The sequence below is a fragment of the Ciconia boyciana genome, chromosome 2 (genome assembly GCF_034638445.1).
Source record: "Ciconia boyciana chromosome 2, ASM3463844v1, whole genome shotgun sequence".
Taxonomy (NCBI): domain Eukaryota; kingdom Metazoa; phylum Chordata; class Aves; order Ciconiiformes; family Ciconiidae; genus Ciconia; species Ciconia boyciana.
The window spans coordinates 91784359-91798507 of record NC_132935.1 but is presented as its reverse complement, the minus strand read 5'-3'; the positions used below and the strand labels follow the sequence as shown (position 1 = coordinate 91798507).

General features: G+C 47.3%; 1 protein-coding gene across 1 annotated transcript in view; it reads right to left on the bottom strand.

The window, feature by feature from the left end:
* The window catches only part of TNFRSF11A (TNF receptor superfamily member 11a), a 29212-nt gene extending 20308 nt beyond the window's left edge, over positions 1–8904 (bottom strand). The window contains exon 1 of the mRNA XM_072853155.1: positions 8617–8904. Within this exon, the coding sequence (XP_072709256.1) occupies positions 8617–8676 (60 nt within the window). The 5' untranslated portion in view covers positions 8677–8904. The remainder of the gene's footprint in view (positions 1–8616) is intronic.
* Between the last annotated feature and the right edge of the window lie 5245 nt (positions 8905–14149).

Here is a 14149-nt window from a genome sequence, read left to right as displayed (position 1 = left end):
ACCGGCTGTGTGCCCACAGCCCTCCAGCTTCCTACCTGATTTGGGTCAGCAATATCACTAAGCGAAAACCAGATTTCTTCAGCTCATTGCCAGTTTCAGAGGCTTGCCTAAAAAATTATTTAAGGATATAAATAGAATCTGGCTCTCGATGGGCACTGCTCCATGGCCGGTGCTCCCAGGCACTCCATTGAGGCACATAATAATAATGCACACAATGAACGATTCTGGAAGCTTTTACAACTGTGAGTTTATAAGGGGAAAGAGGAGTCTTATGTTAAAGACTTAATCATAATCACATGGACACTGAATGCAAGAGTTCGTTCATAGACAGTCTTCACTGTTGATAAAAATTCAATCAAAGCAGCACAAAAGTCACAGCTGTGCAATTCCAGTTATTCGCCTGCAGGTCTGTAATTCATCGTGAAAATCTTAGATTGTGAATGAAATGCTTTTGGTGATGTCAACTTTCCAGTGACCAGTAAACCACATCACAGAACTACCACCACGTGGTAAAATATAGCCGGGAAATGGCAACAGCTAAAAACTAAATATTATTTCACTCTTAAAAATAGGTCCTTGAAACTCTTCTAGAGCCTGAATACTTAAAGAGGCCAGAAAGAACATGAGGGATAAAACTGATAATAAAGAGATTAAGAGAAAACCATAACTAGCAGCCAGGAAGCAGACAAACGGCGGTAAAAGCCCCACCCTGGCTATTCCCCTTGCCCCCCTGTTTTAGCGCACAGCAAAAAGCAAACACCTGAGCAATTGGTGCTGCTCCGCCAACAGGAAGGACCATTCATCAATCTCAAACCCACCAGAGTTATTTCTAGCTGGCAGACTACGTGAAGGAGAAGTGCTGCACTGACCACTCTCGCAGCAGGGTGGTGGGGGTAAGGCAGACAGGAACCTCAGGTATATCAGATGGGAGATGACAGAGGTGATAGATGGCAGGGCTGAAATGGCTACTGACTGAACACGTGAATCAGCCAGCTTTCTTCTGTGGACTGAAAACTCGCTATCACGTGCAGAGCATTCATCATTCAGTGGCAAAGTCATCTTCATACAACAACCAAAAGGGTACATCTAACATTTTCATCGACGGGCAGTCACCAGTGTCTGCATGTTGCCTGCTTGGTCTGAACTTTGGTGCAAAATGTAATGCTTTAACCTACGTGTCCTCACTGCCACAGTAATTCAAAGACTAATAGCTACTAGGTAGAATATTTTAAAGATGAAACACAGAATCATAGAATGGTTAGGGTTGGAAAGGACCTTAAAGATCATCTAGTTCCAACCCCCCTGCCATGGGCAGGGACACCTTCCACTAGACCAGGTTGCTCAAAGCCCCATCCAACCTGGCCTTGAGCACTTCCAGGGATGGGGCATCCACAGCTTCTCTGGGCAACCTGTTCCAGTGCCTCACCACCCTCACAGTGAAGAATTTCTTCCTTATATCTAATCTAAATCTACCCTCTTTCAGTTTAAAGCCGTTACCCCTTGTCCTACCACTACCAGAGAGCAGAAACCCAAAAGCCAACCAAACCAAAATATTTAATAAAAAGGCTTGAAAGCAAGACAACAGTTCATAACAAGCAGAAATAAAAACTGAAGAATGACATTACCAACGCCAATACCTAAATGTGCTTGTGAAAAGGCCTGCAAAGGCAAATATCTTCTAGATTAAACACGTGCAATAGTACCACTCCATAGGAAAGCTTAGCAGTCTCACCACTCCAGGTACAGTCTCAATGACTCACCATGAGTAGCTCTACACCCATTCATGCTTAATTAAAAATAATAATAAAAAATGCACTAAAGACACAATCATTTATGGGGAGCATGCTCCTCTTCCATTTTAGTTCAGCAGATTATTTTCCCATGCTTCATCAACTGAAGTTGAGCCTTAATGAAGAAATGACCAGGAGAAATTTCTTGGGCTGGGCTATTTCTGGACTCCATATTAGGATTTCAGTAGGGACTTTCTATGCTTAAAAATCTGTATGTTTATGTACCCTTTACTTCCATCATGACCCCAGAGTGGAGCATAACATATTAATCTCTTATGGTGCGAGGCGAGACCCTGCAATCGTAGCTGAGCTGCCAGGGAGAACGAGAAAGCTTGTAGAGAAGAGAGGAACCCTGCTTTCACTGCCTGACACTCTGCTTTGGTTTCCTTCTCCTGGATTTTAGCATCCCACATGGAACAAATGCTGAATATTCTGCAGGCAGAAATACGAAGGGTAGTGGTAGGGCTGTAGCCCTTACTTTGGACGGTGGCCGTATAGAGGGGATGTGTGTAACACCCACAGACCGTTCTGCCTTGGTGTCAGTTACAGTAAGAATTGCATGATCGGATGTGCACCTTCTCCATCATGAAGGAATTGCTGCTTTTATTGAAGGGCTCAGGACTGGGCTGAGAATTGGTTCATTTACTTTTCAGGTATCACCACAAGGACCCAGCTCTGCCGGGGACCGTGGGCCAGTCAAGTCAGTGGAAATATTCCCCCCTGATTTGAACGGCCTTTGGCTCATTTCCATAAGCAGCCTGTTTTACTACATGTGGTATTGCAGGGAAGAATTTTTTTTTCCTGCGAGAGCAGATTCAAGGAATCATCTCATCGTTCTTGCTACTGAACAATGAAAAGTTACTGAAGAACATGATGCTCATAAGGCAAAACTATTTGCTGTGGCAAAACAACATGCTCAAAATAGATTCCCTAGCATGCTACATAAGCAATTTTTAGGACTTCATATGAACCTAGTAGCGCATTTTTCCCTATCTGTATTCCAGATTAATGGGTTGCCTAAAAAACTTCACAGTATTTTTTTTTCCATACAAGATTTTTTTCTTTTCCCTCCACTTTGACCACTGACTAAATATATTCTGCACCCATCTGCAGTCACAAATGTTGTTCTTTGTCATTCTTGAACAGATCCTATATACTTTTTTTTTCTTTTGGAGTAGCCACAAAGTGGTGAGGGTAAATGACTTAATTCCCCCCCCCCCTCCCCCCCCCCCCTTGGCTAATTGGCTCTTGCAGGGTGGATTAAACCAGCCAGCTTGGCTCTTTTACCGAACACAGCCCTTCCTGGTCTCTCTTATCTAGATTTTAAGAGGGGAGCAGCAAGCGGGTTCTGCAGAGCTGAGAGGCAGCTCCAGGTCTCAGCTCTCTGCCTGCCCGCTGCGCTGCCATCCTCCACCGCAGCCCCTGCCTCAGCCTCTCTCTTAAGCATATCACGGGGAAGAGGTGAGGAGCAACCACAAATACATTTGGCCAAGCGGTGTGCAGAAATGTGCCTCCACGGCTGGGACGCTGCTGGGGTCATGGGCAGGAGAGGACTGGGAGAATAAAGGTGAGGGTTGGATGCTGCAGCCTACATGATGGCAGTTGGCTGGGGGGGACATATTTGCTCCCTTCCTGGGCCCACATGGGCAGAGCTCCCCTGACTTCAGTGGGAAATGGACAGGGCTCTATCCTGTGGTGATTAATGACTCTTTGGCTTTGTTTGCAGCTACGACATCCTAAGCGCTGTACAAACACCGAAGCCAAGCCCTCAGTGCAGAGAACTCACACCCTGAAAAGGCAAACAAGACAGGTAACCAAGGGAAGCACTGCGAAGGGCAGCCGAGGTGGCTGCATAGATATAGGACAAAAACCAGGGTGTCCCAGAGCGCCGGGCGTAAGTCAGCATTACTCCTCTGGTGCACGGTGCAAGGCACCATGTCACAAATATGACTGCATGCTGCGGTGACATGCAAACAAAGAAAAATCAGGAAACTTGCATTTCCCCAGAGCTGAAGCATCACACCAAACCCTGCCACGGAGCAGACGCAACAGCAGACTGCCCTGGGTGCCAGTGCAGCCTGCAGAGCAGGACTCTCCTGCAGCCCACCCTGCGACTTTCAGCCATTGCTGCTCGTGGAGGTCCAGTAACAGTCTGTCTTCTACTATATGAACTTTGGACTGTTTTCAAAGAAGACTAAGTCATAAAAAGGGACAAGTTCTTGCAGGCAGGCTATTATGTTGTACAGACTGAGGCCTACCCAAGTCCATAGTGCAACCTGGTTAAACAGCACTTAATTTTTGTATTGCATTTACAACACACAAATATTTGCCTTTGTGTTTTCCGTCAGTAATAATGAACCATTCTCAGAGCAGCTGCTTCTCCACGCAGGCAACGCCAACCAATGCGCACGTAAACCAGAGGGTGAGCAGCTGCAGCAGAAGCCAGCACTGCCTGGCAAGTTGAGTTTCCATTGAAAGGAAGGGGGCAGCCTGTCCAAGAAGCATAGCTGCAGCTGAGGACATGATGAACCAGCCATCTCCATTTCTCTTTTCTCCCCACTGCCCACCTCCAGTAAGCTAAACCGGGATCTGAAGCAGCTACCCCCTCCAAGTGTCCAGCAGCCTTTGCACTGCAGAGCAGCCCCCTGCAGCACAGGGTGTGGGACGGAAGGAGGTCTGGACTCTGCAGTCACAGCACATTGGTGGCAAGAACCCTCCTGACTCCGGTCACCACAAACACCTTCTGGAGACCTGGTCACATAGAGAGGAAGTTGGCAGGGAGCAGCAGCAGGAGGACAGCCTTGCGACAGGGGGTTACCTTTTTGTTGCGGCTACATGTGTACCTAGTACAGCAGGGTCTTCCACCACTTGAACTTCAGGGGACAGATGGATCAACATAGCAAAGTGACTCAAATATTATTCCTCTAAATAGCATTAAGGTACAAATGCCAGAGGGCACCACTTCGAGGTTTTCGTGATTTTCTATGCTGTAGTTATGCATGCATCCCTTTTACTGTCTGCACTGGTTCTTGCAGAGCAGTCAAATGACATCCCACTTTTCTGAGCTTGAGGGTGCTTGGGATGACAGTAACATGCAATAGAAACAGATCCTTATGGCCACAGTTAATCTCTCTGCTTGACCTGCATATTTTTTTCTTCTTCCAGCACAGGATGAAAAAAGTCCTGTGCCATAAATGACGTCAGTCAGTACCCTTGAGATGGCTGAAAACCTTTGAGTTCTACTGACTTGTAAAACGTGGTGAAGGTTTATTTTGGTCCCGTTTGTGGGAAAGAAAAATTACATCAGGAAGATTATGCTTAAGGTGAAGAGAGACACAGGAGAGGTTTCTTAAATTGTGGATTGGTTCAGTTTTATATGCATTATAATCCTTTTATATGAGGTGCTGTAGGAATTTTCCACATGTTCTGGGGAAAACTGCAAAGCAATGAAAAACTTGCCAGTTTCCCTTGCAGGAACCGTTCCTGCAAGGCAATTTTGACAAGTGAATTGAATTACAGTAACTTTGAAACCCATGCTGTTAACAACAGAATAAATCCAGGAGTTTAGATTAGATCTTGTAGAAGTTTTGCTCTACTGAATGATTTCTTTGTGTCCTGGTTTCAGCTGGGATAGAGTTTTCTCACTTTTACTCTTCCGATTCTCTCCCCCATCCCACCACGGGGGAGTGAGTGATCGGCTGTGTGGGGCTTAGTTGCCAGCTGGGGTTAAACCACGACACTTTGGCCCGGATCAGAGCAGGGATATTGGACCAGGAGAGCCCATGATATAACACAGCATGGACATTTTTATGCTCTTTTTTCCCCTCTCATCATAAAGACTGTGTATTTTAGGAAGTTAAAAGATAATCTATATTTTGGCCAAAATTTTTCTGTATTACAAAGAATTCCAGATGCTTGCAGTGAGCAAACTTTCCCTATAAAGTAAATATTACGGAGTAGTGGAAGAACCCATCCCGTTGCCACACAAGGGAAGAAGAGTCCTTAGTGTTAAACCAGGCAACTGGTTTATTGCATATTTGCAAATGCACATTCTCACAGGCTTTAACTCCCATCTGATAGAAACATTTATGCTCTTCACCAGTGTTAAGCAATTAAAGGGATGTGACTATTCTGTACAAAGCAGCTGAGCAGATCATGTCTCACAAAGCAAAATACCGGGTCCTCTGACAGGGGCCCAAGACAAATCACTTGGAAAGATCATCTTGTGGCTGAAGCACAAGACAAGGAGGGCTGAGCTCTGCTCCCAGTTCTGCTCCACACTCGGTGTGTGACCTAGAGCAAGTCACGAATTCTCTGTTCCTGTTTCCTCTTTGGTGAAAATGATGACGATGATCATGTCTATTCCCAGCAGAATTGTGAGTACTCATGAACTTACATTTCCAAGTGTTTCACATTCTTTGCAGGAAATACATTGCAAATGTCACCGCCCTACCACTACCCGACATTATTGACTCTAAACTAACACAAGTACATCAGACAAACTTCAGCCCTACCACACTTATTCTCCCAATTTGTTCCATCAGAACACAGCACTCTTATAAGAGACCACTGTCCAAATCAGTCAAGCAAAGGAGAACCTGAGAGGCTGGCTGGGAGCAGCATCTCTTCAGGCTTGCCTTGCTTTCATATTCTTGACTTGCAGGTCCTGCTCATGGTTGCAGACATGATCTTAGATTAACTGGCTCTTTGACAAAGTATGGCTTTTCCTATGTAAGCTTACACTACAACTTTCCTGGAACACCCTACTATTTTGTACTGCTACTTGTCCAAGGCATTGGCTATGGAAAGTTGCACCCTGTGCAACCACTTACAGACTCAGAATTAAGCACGTGTTGAATGCAGTGGAAAGACTTTACACATCAGCCCCAAATAAATACAAGTTCCCTGTTTTGCATCCTCTGAAAGGCTATGAATTGAGAGGTGAAGAATAATGAGGAGCTCCTCCTGGCTCCTACATGAGGGTACCCGAAACGTGCTGGGAGCTATAGCATGGAAATCTGAATTTCCAAGGTTTGGTCAAGAGTTGAGCAGGTTCCAGGCAACGAGGAGATTCCAAAGGGAACAACTGCCCTAAACCCAAATGGCTCCAGAAGGAAGCAAGTACGTCATGGTTAGTGACCTGGAGCAAAGGTATGAAGAACATTGAGGTCTGCTCATCATGCTGCATTGATCACAGTCCTGAACACCAGGCAGAAAAAAAAGACAGATACAGAGGATACTGAGGAATAGGACAAACCAGTGTCCTGAAAGCTGTGATGTAAAAATCACTTTTGAAGTATGCAGGCTCATTCATATACATATGGAGGACACCTGGAAAGCAGCAATTTAAGAGAAGCCTAGGGAGCGAGGGTGGACAGAATGAAACACATGTTTTAGAGGGGAAAAAAGGCCTGTGTGGTTTTAGGCAACATATTTAGGACCAGGGATCCAGAGGAAAGGCTCTCAGGACTATGCGGTCAGACATTAAATTGTAAGCTGTAGACAGCAGAGGGTTTTTTGTTTTGTTTTGTAATCTTTTTTTTCTTGAAGCTGCACCTTGCTCTCAGGGAACCCAGCCATGGCCCAGTTATAGCACTATGTTGGGGAAGCACTTAAAATGACACAACTAATCAAGAATAATGAGACACAGAGAAGTACTGCAAGTTCAAATGAAAGAAATACAACTGGTAGCGAGGCTGCCAAACATTGATTAATGGAGGAAATAAAGTGCCTGTAGCATGGGATTTGCAAACAGCCTGCCAGTCTAGAAAGGTCTAAATAACCCAAAGGGAGAGGAATAGTTTTTAAGCTGTATAATTAGAAAAAGCAAAGTAAGATCCTGCAAATTCAAACCACTGGAGGAAACCCAACGTATGCCATTCACAAGGCTCAGCAAGAGCTTGCTGTAGAAAACGGTCTTTCTGAAAACAGAGGAAGACCAGCAACGATCCCAGCCGTAAAACACGCTGACCATTAGCCACCTGGCATTGCACAAAACTGCAAAAAGAGCACGCTCTGTTTGCAAACAACCGCAGAGCCAAACCTCGCTCAGATCTTTCCTCTTGAGAGGAAAGGGCTGCGCTTTTGGGGCAGCTGACCTGGCATGGGGGTTTGGTTCCCGGCTCTGTCATGAGCAGCACGTGAACCTCCAAGCGAGTCATGTCACCGGTCTGGGTCTCAGTCTTCCACCTGCGGACCTGGGGTCACAACGCTGTCCCACCTCCCGGGGCTGCTCAGGGGTTGCCTACATTCGGGACGGGAGGGCGGTCGGAGCGTGAGGGGGACTGCACCCCTCCGGGGGAGGCTGAAAAGCTGCAGCCGGGCTGCGAAGACCATATGCACCCATCCCGCGTCTGAGGGACAAGTGTGGTCATGCTCTCTTGAATAAATCTGTTCGGTAGGGTGGAGTCTGCCTTATTTTTACTCTACATGCAAATTATATCCCTCAACAACCTCACTGCAAATATTTTCTGGTTTCTCACACCCTGCCCTGGGCAGGAGCAAGCTGTTTTCTCTGCAGATCCTCTGGCTTCCTTTGGAGCTTTGGGTTTGGGCTATTTTGATTTTAAAGGAGAGAGAGAGAAGCTTGTGAGACAGGGTGAGTTGCAGGGGAAAAAACAACACCAAGAGCCAAACAACCGGAGGGAAAAAAGGCAGGCGAAGCTGTTCTGCTAAACCCCGCTCTGCCAGTGCCGGCGGTGCAAGATGCCAGGGCCTCCGACTTGGCCACCTCTTCCGAGCGACAGGCGAAGAACCAAAGCTCCCAGGCGAGGTGCGACACCCGCCTTTCCCCTCCGCCGGCTCAGCCCTGGCAGCGCAGTCTTACCTGTTTGCCAGCGGCAGCGAGGCAGAGGAGAAGGAGCCAGCAGCCTGACGGGACGGGCATGTCTGGGTGTCCGTCTCTGCCTCCTCCTGTGGCTCCTTTTCCTGCCACCGAAGAGAAACTAGATCCTTCCAGCCAAGCCCCCGCGCCCCGGCAGCAGAGCGAGGCACATTTGAGCTAGCTACTTCTCTTTCTTCCTTTCCTTCCTCTCAGCTACACGAGGGGAGAAGAGAGAAGAAGAAGAAGAGAGAAGAAAAAAAAAAAAAGCGCCTGGCTGTAGTTCCCACAGCATTTCCTCAGACTTGACATGCAGGTTTTTTTTTTCCCTTCTTCTTGTCCCTCCCTTTCCTTTCTCCACCCCCTTTTACAAGAAGTTTAGTCACCATGCCCACGTCCCTCCTCCTGCCGATGGGGACTGCTTTCCCCGTCCTTCTTGGCAGGGCCATCCATCCACCTGCCTCCCACCCCCTGCACCCTCCCTTCCCAGCCCTCCTCTTACCCAGCACCTTCCCTCGCCATGCATCTGCCCTGTGATCGCCTTCTCCTCCTCGCTGCCTCTGGATATTGCCTTACGCGGTCAGAGGACATCTTAGGCCTCGGCCATGCCTCGGACCGCCTCCCACCTCACTCTCTGATCCGCCCTGGCACAACTGCCCTCCTGCCAGCACCAGCCCCCGGCACGGGGGAAAGCCTGCTGCCCCATCCTGTCCCATCCGTCCCATGCCCTGTCCCATCTCTGCTCCCACAAAAGGGCCCTGTGGGTGCCAGCCTTGGCGTTTTGGTGCAGCTCAAGTACTTGGCTTCGGCAGACGGCAGGAGCTGGCGGGTAGGATTGCTGCCAGGGGAAAGAAAAGCGGAAGAGGTGCTTCGGGAGCTCTCCTAAAACACCCTGCGCTGTGCACGGGGCCAGTCCCTGGCACCTGACTTGGGACAGTGAGTGCAAAGTGGCCTCCCGCCCCCCCAAATACAGGCATTGCCGACACCGCCAACCCAGCAGCAACCGCCTTGCCTGGCCAAAGAGCAGCTGCAGCCGGCGGCACGCCATCCACAGCCGGGCAGAGCTCGCGACGCCCCTTGACTCGTGAAGGGTGCAGGACTCCTCTGCGGTGGTGCAGGACAGGGCAGCGTCGATTTAGGGGGTCTGGGAATCTGGCAGAGCTGACCGTGTCATTGCAACACCTTCCCTGCCTCCCCGCGCTCACACGCCGCTGTGAAATAAACTGGGAGCATGCTTCTGACTTGAGTGAATAAGGAAGTTGTTCTTTCACTTGTGTATTTAGATTTAACCCTTGACCAGGAAAGAAAAGTTATTTATAAGTTGCTCTATGTTTGCAAATAAATACATGAATTGAAACACAAAAGATGACGAGTATAGAAAAAAAAAAATCCTTTACCTGCGTTGCTGCGGTCTGATTTCTGCTCAGAGGAGCAATCCTTGGAGCCAGGGAGCACTTGGGACAGGAACGGCTGCTGGGTTTTACTCCTGTAGCTAGTGTGGAGGGCCTGCCTGCATGGCAAAACAAAGCTATGACCTTCACTTAACCTCTACATAGTTTCCAGGCACCATAAAGCCAGACCTTTTTAATCTTCCTAAAGTTCCTTTCAACACTTAACACCCTGAATGTACTCTGCAAGTGCTGGGCCTTGCCTGATCTGTGTTCAAGCAGGTCTCAGTGCCCACGTTCCCCGGCCTGGTCTCCAGCATGGCGTGGCTGTTTGGGCACTGGTAGCTGCTACGTGGGTTTGATGCTCCACAACAGGATATGGGGCAAAACGACACTGCACGGCGTGCCTGGCTTAGGGCCAGCGGCTGGTCCTGCTGCCCATTCACCTCCAGAGCAGCTAGGGCAAGGGACATGCTGCTGGGTTTTAGCAAGCCATAGAGCTTGCAATTGCAGTGTCAGAGCCCTGTTGACCTGCCAGAGGAGTCGGGGTCTCACCACACTTGGGCTGGACAGGCAACAGCTCTAGTACAGAACTCAATTTCGAGTTGGGGATGAGGGGTGGGAGGGATGGCTGTGGCACCCATCTTGCCCGGTAGGCAACGTGCAAAGCCGACTTCACCGGGGGCTTTGCAAGGTAAGGCGTGACGTGTGGGTAATGTACATGCCCGGCTGCTGGCAGCGGTGCTATTCCTATTCCCTGTTGATCCCAGAGGGAGCCCGGTGAGACGGCGGGGCAGCGCCGGGTGGAGACCCTTCTGCTAGAGCCACGTCCACCCACCGCCAAAAACTTGCAGCCCTGTGCCGGCTGGGGTGTTTTAAAATGTTCATATTTAAGGTACAAGGAAATGTTTCTTTTTAAACAGAACAGTCTGTTAAGTCTCTTCCCCTTTTCACATTTAGCACGATACGAAGGCTATAGGCTGTGTTTATTTACCAGCTGCTCATTCTAACCACAGATTTACAGGAGCAAACTCACACTGTCATGAGCAGTAAGACATGTTATCGGCTTGCTCTGAAGGTGTTGAGTAAAGGCTTTGAAGGCATTGAGTAAAGCCAAGCCCTGTTCAGCTCAGAGGAGCTCCAGATAGTTCAGTATTGCATATTAGCTCGATTACTTCTGTGTTCTCACCCTTGATCCTGCCTGAAGTATTTCTTGTTCAGGCTGAAATTTCTCTCATTTTCTACCACTATGTGAAAACAGCCTCTTTTTGAAAGCTCAGACATTTTCCTCTGAGTTAAATTTTATGTTTCTGAGCCAAAACCCACAGAAGCCACTACTGGGTGCTTTATAGTCTTAATTATGTATTGCAGTAGATCGTTAGAAACTGAAATGTGAATGCTCGAAAATATGAACTAGGGAATGTATAGGAGAAAGTGCTGTCAACGCTCTCACATTTATCACATATATCATTCTGTGTAGCACAAGTAAAAACTAAGAATTTACACCAAAACTGGTTTGTCAGCCTTTTCTTTTATAGAAAAGATTTTTTTTATCCTATTATAGAGCACTAGTTTTTCAGCTACCTTTGCAAAGCACCTATTTTGAATAAAACCACAATGCTTGAAATCTGAAAGTTTCAAAACTTACAGTGGCATTTGGGTGCCTCCTGTTTCTGTTCACCACTGTGGCACGCGAGCCTAAACTAGACAGGCCTTTGGGATGCTCTTTCTAAAGAAGAGAGATGGAAAACCACATGCAGCCTTAGAGGTGTGACAGAATCAAACCAGTCCCTTGGATAATTCCAGGATCCCTTCCTTGGTGAAGCCTGCCATGGAAAACAAACCGTGAACACGGCTGACCGCTTAGCAGGTCTGCAGTCAGTACAGATCTCTTCTTACCTCCTTCCTAGAGAGAGAAAAGTGGAAATTACATACTAAATAATATTTTAAAACAACTACAGCATTCAATGTAATACTGCAAGTCTTGTTACTGTCTGAAAATGAAACCACTTCAGTGGTTTGGGGAAGTGTAAAAATGCTTCTTTTCCAGGAGCTTGGATAAACAGCGACTAACTCCCAGGCAATCCCTGAATTTCACTCCCATCTTTCCAAAACTTTCAACCCAAAAAGCAAAGATAAGGAATGATTTGGTGGATACACCAGTTGACTGGGCATCTGAACAGCACCTGTAAGCTCACATTCACGTCCCCAGCTATTCCTTCACTTTACCCATGCCGTTGAACTCCCCTGCCCCTTACCTGCACAAGGGCCCCAGCCCCTCATGATGCCCCATTTCCCCGGGAGGGAGAACTAGGAGGCTGAGTGTTAAAATCTGGGTCTTTGAAATGACATGAAAAAAACCTGTGCAGAGAAGCAAAACTGAAGAGGTACGTGGTTGTACCCCAGGATGCCTTTTCACATCGCGCAGGAAGGCTGTGAAGGTGCTTCCATTCTCCTGCCTCTCACATCCTGTCAAGGGATGGGGGATGAGATGAAGGGGTTTGTTGGATCTAGATCAACATTTTTCTTCCACTAGATGTCGTAAAGGCTGGTTGGGGTTTTGGACGCTGAACTAAATACAGGCTTTGTAAATATGAGCATCTGCCTCTCGGCAGGTGAGCAAGAAACCCAGCACATGTGCAAAGTCAGACCTCTAGGAAAGAGACCCCTAAATCGGGGGGATGCCTTGGGGGGGCAGGTGGGTCGCAGTGCAGCTTCTGAGTATGAGCAACCCATGCACAGAGTCCATCATGGGGCCAGGGAGAAAGGCTGCCTCATCACCCACCACAGGGAGAGGGCCCTACTATATGATCCAATACGTGGAGCTTTCTACACTGGGCTAAAGAGAAAAAAAGGTAGAAAAATATCTGCACACTTTTAGCACAGGGAGCTCTAATTTCATTTGAGGTCTCTAGCTATTAAAATAAATCAATTTAAAAAACCCCTCTATTATTTACAAAAAAAAATTCATACACAAAACATGCTGTCAACTTGAAACTGTTTTCTTCCTGTGAAGTGCAAGTTTCCATAGCAGACTATTGCCCGATCTCCCTGAGATTTTCAAACGCACAAATATTTTTCATGACAAAGCAACTATAATGAAGCTCCTTAGTCACAATGGTGTGGTTTACACAACACACCTTTTACAATCCCACAAAAATGTACCAGTGCTGAATGCCTGTCAAAAACCTGAAGTTTGCAGCATTCAAAAGAAAAAAGCTCACAACCAGCCACAGCTGATGTGTCAAATATTTGAAGTACATGCAAGCACACACTGAACCAATAGGTTATCACCAACCACTGTGGCAATAACAATGCCTACATACTTCTGGAAGGAAATACAAAGTCGTGGTGAATTTTTAACTTTGAATATTTGTTCGTGCTTGTAAGAGATACCAACCTGATGACCTCCAAGGCGTAAGTCATATATTCATCCTTAGGACAAGAGCAATAATGGCACGAACTGGGGAGCTTGCACTGCCCAGGATACACCTCAAGCTCTGTCCTGCCTGGAGATGAGTCTTTAAGGCTAGCAAACACCCACCAACCCCTCAGCAGGAGGACTGAGACCATAACTCCTTTGAAACGCTGTGCAACACCCCATTACCAGTTCCACAGAGCCACCCTGTCATTTTATCTAACAGGACACAGAACAATCTTGAACTTATTTGAAAACTCACCAGAATACTGGGATGACTCATACGTCGATCAATAGAGTGCATTCATCCCTCAGCAAAGGATGAAATCTAAATGAAACCTTATTGCCTATTAAACACTACAGCTGCTTCTTCCCCGCCCCCACTTCCCCAATCCCCTTGCAGCGTATTTAAAGAGAAGGTGTAAGATGCCTGGCAGAATGACGCACAGGATCCTACAAGGCACATGCTTGGCTACAGCTGCTGTAACTTCAGGACTCCACTGTACCGCCTCCGCCTCAGCTGCAACTGAGGATGAAGAGGTTTCTCAGGTTTTGGGGAATGAGAAAAATCTCCATTAAAGCACAGGGCAAAGAGCAGCAGCACAAGACCACAATCACAATGATTTTGGGAATGGCAATATTCAAATATGCTGCAAACAGCCCCATTTGTGTGCACACAGTATTTAAATGGTAGAATAAAAAGGTGGCCTCTGTGGGATAGAAAAGTTGGAGG